Below are 11976 nucleotides of genomic sequence, written 5' to 3' on the forward strand. Positions count from 1 at the left end.
TTCTACAACTCAATGAAGTCCAGTTGAAGGCCGAGATTGATAGATTCTTGTTGTCTAGAGGAATTAAGGGCTACGGGGAGAACGCTGGTAAGTGGAGCTGAAATGCGCATCAGCCATGATTGAATGGCGGAGTGGACTCGATGGGCCGAATGGCCTTACTTCCACTCCTATGTCTTATGGTCTTATAGGGGAAAGATACAAAAGAGACGTAAGGGGCAACGTTTTCACACAGAGGGTAGTACGTGTATGGAATGAGCTGCCAGAGGAAGTGGTGGAGGCTGGTACAACATTTAGGAGGCATTTGGATGGGTATATGAATAGGAAGGGTTTGGAGGAATATGGGCCGGGTGCTGGCAGGTAGGACTAGATTGGGTTGGGATATCTGGTCGGCGTGGACGGGTTGGACCAAAGGGTCCTTCCAGCCTCCTGCCTATCCCGCCTGATGCTGCCTAGCTTGTTGTGCTCTTCCAGCCTCACTGCGCTCTTCCAGCCTCCTGTCTGTCTACTTTGGATTCCAGCATCTGCAGATTTTTTTTGACTCTGACCATATTAAAAATGACAGGTGTGTCTCACTTGCAAGGCCATCTTGGGGGAGGAAGGGAGAGGTTCTGGGTGGTGGGACTAATTTTACAGCTCCTTTGAATTGCCAACACATGCACAATGTGCCAAATGGTGTCCTGCTAGTCTTTAGATTCTTGGCTGGCTGGCATTAAGGGATAGACAGCTAACTTCCGGAGTCAGTTCTGCGCCATAGCAGAAGACAGCAGCTGTGTTTGTTTACAGCAGCAACTACTGAGTGCTTGGTTTATCAGTCGAAATGATCTCTCATGTAATGGCCCACAATCAGGAGACACTCAACGTGATAAACAAGATGCCACTGAAATCCCACACATAGATCAGCCTTACCTGCTGAAATCAAAATCTCTCTTTTCGGTTTTCAGCTTGTTCTCTGTTGAAGGTTCTTTCACTTTCAGTTTGTTATTTCAGTTCCTGTCATGTTTGGAACGTTTTAAAATTTAAAGGCACCCTCGCCCCATGAGAGCAGAAGTGAAACTACTGATCTAAACAATACTGATCTCAGAAGATGATAAGGAATACTTCAGCTTGACACATACAAGCATACTTGTGCCAACACACAGAGACAGACCCACAGATAAACATACACATGTACTTACCATATATACACACATGCACACACACCGGCACATCCATGCTAAGACACATATAAAAACAGTTGCACAGGCTTTAATACACAAACATACATCATCTTATGGAGACACCGAACAGAGACATTCAACAAAGAAGTTGTTCTCTTTATCTAACCCCGTGCTGTCCCTGTCCTGGGAGTGTGAGATAGGGGTCAGTGTAGAGAGCGCTTTACCCTGTATCTAACCCCATGCTGTCTCTATCTTGCCTCAAAAAAGACTATATCTCAGAAGTGGACACAAGAACAGGGCCATCATTAAGACGTCACAGCTATATTGATTTATTTAGCATTATCACATTCAAACACTTTTGGTTGAGTCACAGAAGGCAAACAAACATTTTCCTGAAAGTTTCATGGTAACAATCATTTAAATACATAAGAAATTCATCACACCTTGGAACTAACATCAGCAAGAAACAACACAATTTGAAGTTAAATATTTAAACACTTATAATTTAATAATTTAAATTTAAGTTACGCTCAGCTGATTCAGTCAGTGGAAGTGTGGGCAGGAGTTGGCTGAAAACTTGACAGGGATCAAACCTCTGGAGTTTCTCTCTAATCCTTTACAGCTCTCTCTCCTCCTCCTAACTCCTCAGCTACGTTTCTGATCATGCTTTCAGATGACCTTGGCTCAGTATCAATGAGTGTTCCTGTCAAGCACCTTGGGACAGTTTACCGTACTAAAGGCTCTTTGTAAATGTAAAAGTGAAATCAAGAATTGGGGATGTATAAGTCAGCAAAGCTCAGTGAAAGCTCTATCACGGTCACTTGTGATTCACCAATTCTCAACCATTCAGTGCATCTCCCAGCATTAAAAGCAGCAGTGCTGCTGTGTATGCTTAGACATGCAGACAGAACAGAGACACATAACAAATGTCCAAATATACAAGCAAACCTACACATAATAAACATACAAATTACACACACAGGTGCCAACACACAGGCATAGAGACAGTCCCACACACAAACACATATGTGCTTAACATGTATACGCACATGCACACATACATGCTAACAGAGACAGACCCACAGAAACATACACACACACATGTACTACCATATATACACACACACAGGCACATCCATGCTAAGAGACATACAAAAACAGTCACACATTCTTTAAGACACAAATACACACATCTTTAAGCAGACACCTAACAGAAACATTCAGATATTGGAATATGCATGCAACAGTCAAACAGGTACTCAAATAAAAAGACGCTGATCCAGAAATGCGTGCAAACAGACACACTCTAATTCATACAGAAGGTAACAGGCAGCAGCATTTGGACACATGCCAACATAGACACACAAGCAAACCCTATACATGTATACGCATGCTGACACCATTCTGCAAACAGACACAAACGGACTGACTTTAATAAAACATGGCCCTGTTGTCAGTACGCAAGTCCCTCATGCAGACATCTGACAAGCTGAGAAAAACACAGAATAGACAGATATGAACTGGTGAGGAGGGAGAGAGGAAGGGAAAGAAGGGAGGAGGAAGAGGCGAGAGGGGGAAGGGGAGATGAGAAAGGGTGAGAGGTGAAAAGAGGCAAGGGGGGGAAGAAGAGGCAAGAGGGAGGGGGGAAAAGAGGCAAGGGGGGGGGAAAAGAGATGAGAGAGGAGGGGGAAGAGATGAGTCTCGATCTCTGCCAGAAGGCATCCTTCCGTAGCAGATTGAAGATCAAGTTAAGCATATTTCCCTTTGCATGGACAACAATGTAAATACCTAACCCAGTGACAACTGAACACAGTCTGACTGAATAAACAGCCAAGCTGATTCCCAGTCAGCATCGAATTCGCTAACTGCGATGGAAACGACTGACCTCAATGCAACAGGACTGATAGGTCTTTTTTTACTTAATCTGTTATTAATATCGTGCTTTCCTTTCACAATCTCAGGATGTCACAAAGTGCTTTACAGCCCATGCAATACACACTTCTTTAAAATAAGGTCACTGAGTTTTGAGAAGATTTGTAACTCAGGTCACCGTTCTAAGAAAGGGAATGTGGAAGGAGCAAGATTCCACAACCAGCAACATGTGAACAATCAGATGATTTGTGCTTTAGTGATGTTGATGACAAGATAAATGTTGCCCCAGGGTACTGGGCAGAGCTCCCCTCAAACATCCCCAGCCCTAATGTGTCAGACTGATTTATAGGCTCACGCCTTTGGAGTGGAGATTCACAACCTTCTGATTCAGAGACAGGAGAGCAAAAGTGAAAGAGCTCCCCTCCCTGTTCTCGAAGAACACCAGCTTTTAGAGTTACTGAAAATGTGTTCCCCACCCCCCCCACCACACACTTACAAGGACCATCAGGCTCCTTCACTCGGACATGAAATAAAGTATCAGGAGCGTGACTGGAGAGAGCAGTAACCATGTTGCCTCACAGCTAAGGTAAGGAAGGAGCGGCCTGGCTTTCCCCCAGAACATGAACCAAGTTAAAAACCAAGCAACTGCATCTTTTGGTCAACGTTCAACCAAAGCTATCACCTCATCAGCAAAGGGTGAATATATTGAGAAACAGATACTGATGGGAGAGACAGAGGCAGGAAGAGACATGAATACACACATATACTGCCAGAGAGACACACAGGATCAGACATTTACACATAGTGACACACAGACACATACACTGAAGGGTCCTAACCCGAAACGTCGATTTTCCTGCTCCTCCGATGCTGCTTGACCTGTTGTGCCTTTCCAGCTCCACACTTTATAGACTCTGCTGTCCAGCGTCTGCAGTCTTTACCATCTGGAACTCACTGACAGAGAGAGACAGAGACACAGGAACAGGCAAATACACTGACAGAGAGAGACAGACGTAGACACATACACTTACGGGGAAAGACAGAGATAGTATATGAACAGAAATAGAGCGACAGACAATGAGATATAAACAAACATACACGTACACTGACAGAGAGCGAGGTAGAGATGTGCAATATAGCCCACTCCATGTTGCAGTCACGATTTGCTGACATCCCTTACATCAACACCAACAATTTAAGTTTAGGTGGGTTTAACTTTTTTTTAAGAAAGCTCTCTCATGGTCCAAACCACCAAAAGTCACTGTGAAAATGATCTTAAGGCTTATTTTAAAAAAACACTCCTAAGCCATCCTGCCCATTACACACTCCTTACTAACAGTTGTGTGCAGTGCACTATTTTCCTGCAAATACGTAATACCATCTGTGCTAACCTAATATTCCACCCTCCCAGCACCCGAAAGGTTTATACTGATCTGATGAGAGTGTAACAAACTGGAGAACATATGGTTCAGGATTCGGAAAGGTAAGAGGATTGGGAGAGAATGTTGATTGGGTTTGAGAACAGAAAGTGGGGGGGTTGGGTGAAAGCACTTAGAGGGTGCAGCGAGTGAGGTGCAGTTGGGCAGTGGGGAGAAGCCAGGAGGCAGGGATACAGAGAAAGAGGAAGGAAAGAAGGAGAGCGTGAGTGAGTAGCTGGGAAGTAGGGCCAAGGAGGGAAGTGAGAGGGGACGGACAAAGGTAGTGAACAGCCGGATTAAAAAGCTCTCAATACTGGGGACCTGGAGGCAATGACATGGAGCCCAGCTGCCCGATGTTGAGCGAGACGGAGGAGGAGAAGTTGGGCAGGCAATGGCGAGGGGGCATAGGGCTGAGCACCGTGCCGCGCAGTGTGAAGGAGCAGACATCTTTCAGCACGTGGAATTTCTTTCCTGATTCCCGGCGGTCAAAGGTCTCTGGAAAAGCAGCCAGGAAAAAACACAAATCAGTGAGCCACCAAACCAATAGTCAAGGCAACAAGCTTCTTTAGGAGGACAGGATACCTAAGATGGATGTGAGAGGTTGGTCTTAAGTACTCACCTTGTTCATAACTCAATTCGATTAAATGAAACTGTGCCAACTGATGGGGGTGCAGTGGATGTTGTAATCTCAGTGTAAATTTAGAGGAGCAACATGCTGGAAGCTGGATGCTAACGCAATGTTGCTGCTCCTTCCTTGCTGGTGTTGACACAACTGTCATTAACTCCATGGCACTTGATGCTTAGGATCCTTCACAGACAAAGCATCTCACATTCAGACAAAGGGACAACGTCCAAGAAAGTCGCCCAGCCTGGGAGGTGACAGTCAGCTGCCAATGTCCTCTGCCCTTGTTGTTTATATGCACCGAGGGAAGATGGACACTCACGCACATGCCTGCTCGCACACGTGCACGCACACATTTGTCTGATAGACAGCCTGACACAGAGTCTGCTCCACTAATGGAATGAGGGAAGCTGCCCAAGTGTGCAATACTGCTGAGAACAAACAAAGGTGGGGGTCTTTATCAACGGAGTCAGGCTTTAGTCAGTGTCCGTGTGCATCTGTGTGTGCACATGTCTGCATGTGCCTGTATCTGTGTGTGCGTGCGCACAAGCAAGAGTGCACATGCATGCACGAGTGTGCGTGTGAGTGTGTGCGCGTGAGATTATGCATGCATGAGAGTTTGCGCGCGCACACGCATGAGTGTGCCCGGACACACGAGTGTGAGCGTGTATGTATGTGCTTGTGAGAGTCTCTGCGCGCACACGCCCGAGTGTTCAATCCCCTCTCTCCAAGGTCAGTTAACCTTGACGGAACCAGCCCAGTGTGCGCCCAGCTCCATCAATGTATTTTTTCAAAACAAAAACCAACCCGTTCAGAAATGTTAGTACGCACCTCTGGAGGAGGTGAGATTTGAACCCAGCTCTCCTGACACAGAACCCAGGGTTTCATATACTCCAATTCAAGGGCTTTGTCTTTCAGGCTCTGATTGGTTGGTAGTGGGCTGCCTTTTTCAGGTGCAGAGTAACTTAGTGTAGCTGGAGGTCACTTCAGAGGGTGACTGAAGGACTTGGGATTGCAGACAGACCAGACCGTGATGAGAACATCCCAAGCCAGCGACCTCCACCATCTGGAAGGACAAGGGCAGGAAATCCATGAGAGCCCAACAGGCTCTGTCTGTTCCTCTTTGAGCCACACACTATCCTGACTTGGAACGATATCCACTGTTCCTTCAGTGTCACTGGGTCAAACTCCGTCTCTAACAGCACTGGGGCTCTCCCCAGACCCCATGGACAGCAGCGGTTTAATGTGGTGGCTCAGGCTCCACCTTCTGAGGGGGTAATTCTCAAAGTGTATGGAGTGGGGTAGTGGTTATATCATTGAAAAGTAATCCAGAGACCCGCGTTAATGGGGATACCGGTTCAGGTCCCACCACACAGACAGGTCAATCTTAAATTCAATCAATAAATCTGCAAAATGAAGCCAGCCTCAGCGACTACCGCGGATTGTTGTTAAAGAGAAACCCATCTAGTTCAGTAATGTGCCATGGGAAACCTGCCATCTTTAACTAGTCTGGGTCACACGTGACTCCAGAAACACAGCTGACTACCCACTGAATAGCGGAGTCAGCTATTCAGGGTGGGCATCAAATGCCGGCCTTGCCAAATGCATCCTTTGAAAGAGAAACTGGGAGGTGTAGAAGGGGAGGGGATGCTATTACTGGATTGTTAATCCAGAGACCCAGGGAATGTGCTGGGGAGCCGGGTTCAAATCCCACCCCAGCAGAAAAGTACGAGTCTAATGATGACCATGAATCCATTTGCGATGGTCAGGAAAAACCCATCTGGTTCACCAAAGTCCTTTAGGGAAGGCAACTTCATTAGGGAATGACCTGGTTTGGCCTACACGTGACTCCAGATCCACAGCAATGTGGTTGACTCTTGACATCTGGGCAATAAGAACCGATCTAGTCAGTGACAGCCTTATCTCATGAATGAATAAAATAAAATATAGAAAGGAGACCTTGGAAGATTGGAGGTAGTGAGGACTGCAGTCAGAGTCAATAAAAGTGCGAAGATGGAAAAAGCACAGCAGGTCAAGCAGCATCAGAGGAGCAGGAGAGTCAGTGTTTAAGCAACATCAACCCATCAGCTCAACCTGCTGTGCTTTTTCCCGCTTCACATTTTATTGGAACCTTGGGACATTGCGTGGACTGTGCTCTCATCCCCTCAGTCTGCCCCCAAAAACGGATTGGTTCTCCCACTTCAAGGGAGATGAACCACAGAATCCCCAGTGTGGAAACAGACCCTTCGGCCCAACAGGTCCACACCGACCCTCTGCAGACTAACCAATCCACACAAATTCCCCTACCCTATTATCCTATATTTACTCCAATTAGTACACCTAACCTAAACATCCCAGAATACTATGGGACAATTTCCCATGGCCAATCCACCCTAACCTGCACATCCCTGGACACTATGGGACAATTTCCCATGGCCAATCCACCCTAACCTGCACATCCCTGGACACTATGGGACAATTTAGAATGGCCAATCCACCCTAACCTGCACATCCCTGGGCACTATGGAACAATTTAGCATGGCCAATCCACCCTAACCTGCACATCCCTGGGCACTATGGGATAATTTAGAATGGCCAATCCACCCTAACCTGCACATCCCTGGGCACTATGGGACAATTTAGCATGACCCTAGAGGCTTCATCATGAAGAAAACCAAATGGTAATGCGATCTCAGTGCTTTGTGTAAAGCCCTCTTCCTGCCCCAGTCCCACCACGTGTGCACCGCCTGAACTTACCAGTTGGTTCTCTCGAACCGTTCATGTTGCAGCTCTCCAACGGGTCAGCCTGCAGCCTGATCTCCGCTCCCTCTGCGGGGGTCACCACAGTGCAGTCCAGGGAGACCGCTGGGGGGACCATGGATCCTATCAGACCCCCGCTGCCAGTGGTGGTGGGCATGGACAGGGAGTGGCCGCGGGAGGCCGATGGGGGGCTGGGGGCAGGCGGCTGTGGCAGGGAGCCGTCTTGGTGACGCTGGCCGGAGCTCGGGGTTTGGCTGGACGCCGGAGTCGGGGAGTAGCTCAGCACCATCAGGGCCTCAGCAGCTTCCTGGTGCAGCTGCTCCTCGGACAGGAGCGAGACGAAGGAGAGCCTCCTCGGGGCGCAGAGCGCCTTCCCACTTCGCGTCGGATTCTGAAAGTCACAACAGCATCAATTACACAACACCAGCACAGGTTCTTCAGCCCCTGCCCCCCATCATCATACCTTCTACTCCTTCCATGCCCACAGCTTCCCAGTCGTACTCTCCCAGTACCCCACAGGCACAGAGCCGCAGAAAGGTGGTGGTCTCCTGTTACTGTCACTGGACTCGCAATTCAGAGACCCAGGTTAAAGACAAGGCTTCAACTCCCTATCGCCACCGCGGCTGATGCCATTTGAATTCAATTGTCCCACAAATCAACGGGATCTTGATCAGATGGGCCAATGGGCTGAGGAGTGGCAGATGCAGTTTAATTTAGATAAATGGGAGGTGATGCATTTTGGGAAAGCAAATCAGAGCAGGATTTATACACTTAATGGCAAGGTCCTAGGGAGTGTTGCTGAACAAAGAGACCTTGGAGTGCAGGTTCAAAGCTCCTAGAAAGTGTAGGCACAGGTAGGTAGGATAGTGAAGGCGTTTGGTATGCTTTCCTTTATTGGTCAGAGCACTGTGTAGGAGTTGCAAGGTCATGTTGCGGCTGTACAGGACATTGGTTAACCCCTTTTGGAATATTGTGTGCAATTTTGGTTTCCTTCCTACTGGAATGATATTATGAAATTGAAAGGGTTCAGAAAAGATTTAAAAGGATGTTGCCAGGGTTAGAGGATTTGAGCTACAGGGAGAGGCTGGGGCTGTTTTCCCTGGAGCATCAGATACTGAGGGGTGATCACGAGGGGCATGGATAGGATAAATAGACAAGGTCTTTTCTCCTGGGTGGGAGAGTCCAGAACTGGAGGGCATAGGTTTAGGCTGAGAGCGGAAAGATTTAAAAGGGACCATGGATAGGATAAATAGACAAGGTCTTTTCTCCTGGGTGGGGGAGTCCAGAACTGGAGGGCATAGGTTTAGGGTGAGAGTGGAAAGATTTAAAAGGGACCTAAGGGACAACTTTTTCACACAGAGGGTGGTGCATGTATGGAATGAGCTGCCAGAGGAAGTGGTGGAGGCTGGTACAATTACAACATTTAAAAGGCATCTGGATGGGTATATGAATAGGAAGGGTTTGGAGGGATATGGGCCAAGTGCTGGCAAATGGGACTAGGTTAGTTTAGGATATCTGGTCAGCATGGATAAGTTGGACCAAAGGGTCTGTTTCCATGCTGTACATCTCTCTGATTCTATTTGGGAATGGACAGCTAGTCTTTGACTGGAAGAATGAGAAAAGCAGAATGTTATTTATATGGGCTGAAGGGTCTGTTTCCATATTGTAGGAAATCTAATCTAATCAAAATGGGGAATGACAACAGAATTACTAGGCACAGAAGGATCGAGATGTTCCAATGAATGAGAGAAGGGATGTTAGATTGCAGGTGCAGCAAGAGACTGAGAAAGCTACTCTCCTCACGGTCATTCTGCTTCAGGTATAAAGGCCATTGGTGAGACCACATCTTGACTACGTGTGAGGCCTCAGTCTCTTCATTTAAGGAAGAGTCGAACTGGATTGGAGCTGGTTCAGAGGAGGGTAACTGGATGGATACTTGGAGCGAGTCAGAGATGTACAGCAAGGAAACAGACCCTTCAATCCAACCCGTCCATGCTGACCAGCTAACCCAAGCCAATCTAGTCCAGTTTGTTAGCACTTGGCCCATATCCCTCCAAACCCTTCCTATTCACACACCCATCCAGATGCCTTTTAAATGTTGTAATTGTACCAGCCTCCACCACTTCCTCTGGCAGCTCATTCCATACACGCACCACCCTCTGCATGAAAAAGTTGCCCCTTAGGTCCCTTTTATATCTTTCCCCTCTCACCCTAAACCTATATCCTCTAGTTCTGGACTCCTCCACCCCAGGGAAAAGACTTTGTCTATTTATCCTATCCATGCCCCTCATGGTTTTATAAACCTATGAGGAAAGGGTTGGACAGACTGGGCTAGTTTCCCCTGGAGATTAGGGAGTGAGGGCTGACTCGATTGACGGGGTAAGAACCTGGGTGGTCTAAAAAAAGGCAGATGGGGAAAGCATCTCTCCGTTGGTGGGTCAGTCCGGAATGAGTGGGGACATTTTTAAAATTAACAGTCACCCTTTCAGGATTGAGATAAATGGATTTATTTTTCCTGGGAGATAGTTTTGTGACCTCAGAAGGTGTTGAGGGCAGGTTCTTTGAATATTTGTAAAGTGGGACTGGATAGTAGGGGATCAAGGTTTACCTGGGATAAGTGGAAACGTGCAAGTTGAAACAGAAAAAGAGCGGCCATAATCTTACAGAATGGTGGAGCAGGCCCGAGGGTCTCTCTCTCCTCCTGTTCCTTATGGTCATCGGTTTTGTTTGTGTGACAGGCAGCAAATACTGAAAAAGCCGACAATGCCCATATCCCATGAAAGGGATTTTAATATAAAAGTCCAAAAAATAATAACATGAACTCGGTGACTTGGTGGTTATTACTGCTACCTCGCAGCGCCAGGGATTGGGTTCGATTCTAGCCTCGGGTGACTGTCTGTGTGGAGTTTGCACATTCTCCCCGTGTCTGCGTGGGTTTCCTCCCACAATGGGAAAAAGCGATGTTTGGAGATCAGAGTCAAAAAGTGTGGCGCTGGAAAAGCACAGCCGGTCAGGCAGCATCCGAGGAGCAGGAGAGTTGATGTTTCGAGTATAAGCTCTTGCTGACCTTATTCCCACATTCCTGATAAAGCGCTTCTGCTCGAAACATCGACTCTCCTGCTCCTCGGATGCTGCCTGACCGGCTGCGTTTTTCCAGCACCACACATTTTGACTCTTTCCTCCCACAGTCCATAGATGTGCAGGTTAGGTGGACTGCGAAGACTAACACGGGGTTAGGTGGATTGCTCCTCGGAGAGTTGGAGCAGACTCGAGTGGCCAAATAGGGATTCTATGACACATAGCTGTGTGAGCTGTCAGTTCTGCAGATGTCCTGGTCAATCTGCACCCAGACATTTAGTAACGCGGGGACCCACTGGAATCATTTACAGCCATTCCAATGGCCCACTATCCAACAGATATCCTGGCTCGACTACATCGCGAGGCAACACAGAGTGGGAAGCAAAGCTGGGATAGCACTGGCACCTACCTGGTATGCTGCTCTGGGTCTAACAGGCGTGCACTCGGTCTGACCGGAACTGTTTGCCTGGGATGCGGGAGGCTGTGGCACAGGCAAAGACTCACTGCCCGAGATGCTGGGCCTCACCGTCCCACAGATGTAGGGGACTGGCGGCCGGGGCTCAATGTGAGGAGACCGAGGTGTTAATCCAGGGGAGGAGGCAGATAATGGAAACCTGCAACAGTGAGAAGGGAAAAGATGATGGACCGATTCACCATCCAAGGACCGATGAAGTGCAATTAACTCCCCGTGACAGCTCACAGGCTGAGGGCAACACTTTAAAGAAAAGCTTTGCATTTCAATTGCAACTTTCACTAAGTCTGGATGAAGTGGAAACATGGAAGGCAAATCTTCTAAAACCAGCAGAATGACCTCGATCTGGGAAGGATTTGTTTTGTGGTGGGGGGGGGGGGGGGGGGGAAATGGGGGGTACGCTTTGGCCCAGATGTGGGTCAGTGTTTACATTAGGTCCAAAGGAGCAATGTGAGTATTTACAGGAGATCTCCAGAAAGTGTGTTGGTATTTAGAAACACACCAGCAAGAACTCCCCTGATCATTCACATCCACCCAAGAGACTGGAATTAGAGTCAGAGAGATGTACAGCACGGAAACAGACCCTTCGGTCCAACT

General features: G+C 47.7%; 1 protein-coding gene across 3 annotated transcripts in view; it reads right to left on the bottom strand.

The window, feature by feature from the left end:
* Positions 1-11976, bottom strand: part of LOC122544212 — a 52074-nt gene that overhangs the window by 25118 nt on the left and 14980 nt on the right. For all 3 annotated transcript variants that reach the window (XM_043683288.1, XM_043683286.1, XM_043683287.1), the window contains exons 7-8: positions 11317-11521; positions 7827-8220 (exon numbers count right to left, since the gene is read on the bottom strand). In XM_043683288.1, coding sequence (XP_043539223.1) covers positions 7827-8220; positions 11317-11521 — 599 coding nt within the window. The remainder of the gene's footprint in view (positions 1-7826; positions 8221-11316; positions 11522-11976) is intronic.

This window comes from Chiloscyllium plagiosum, chromosome 47, assembly GCF_004010195.1.
Source record: "Chiloscyllium plagiosum isolate BGI_BamShark_2017 chromosome 47, ASM401019v2, whole genome shotgun sequence".
NCBI classification, from domain to species: domain Eukaryota; kingdom Metazoa; phylum Chordata; class Chondrichthyes; order Orectolobiformes; family Hemiscylliidae; genus Chiloscyllium; species Chiloscyllium plagiosum.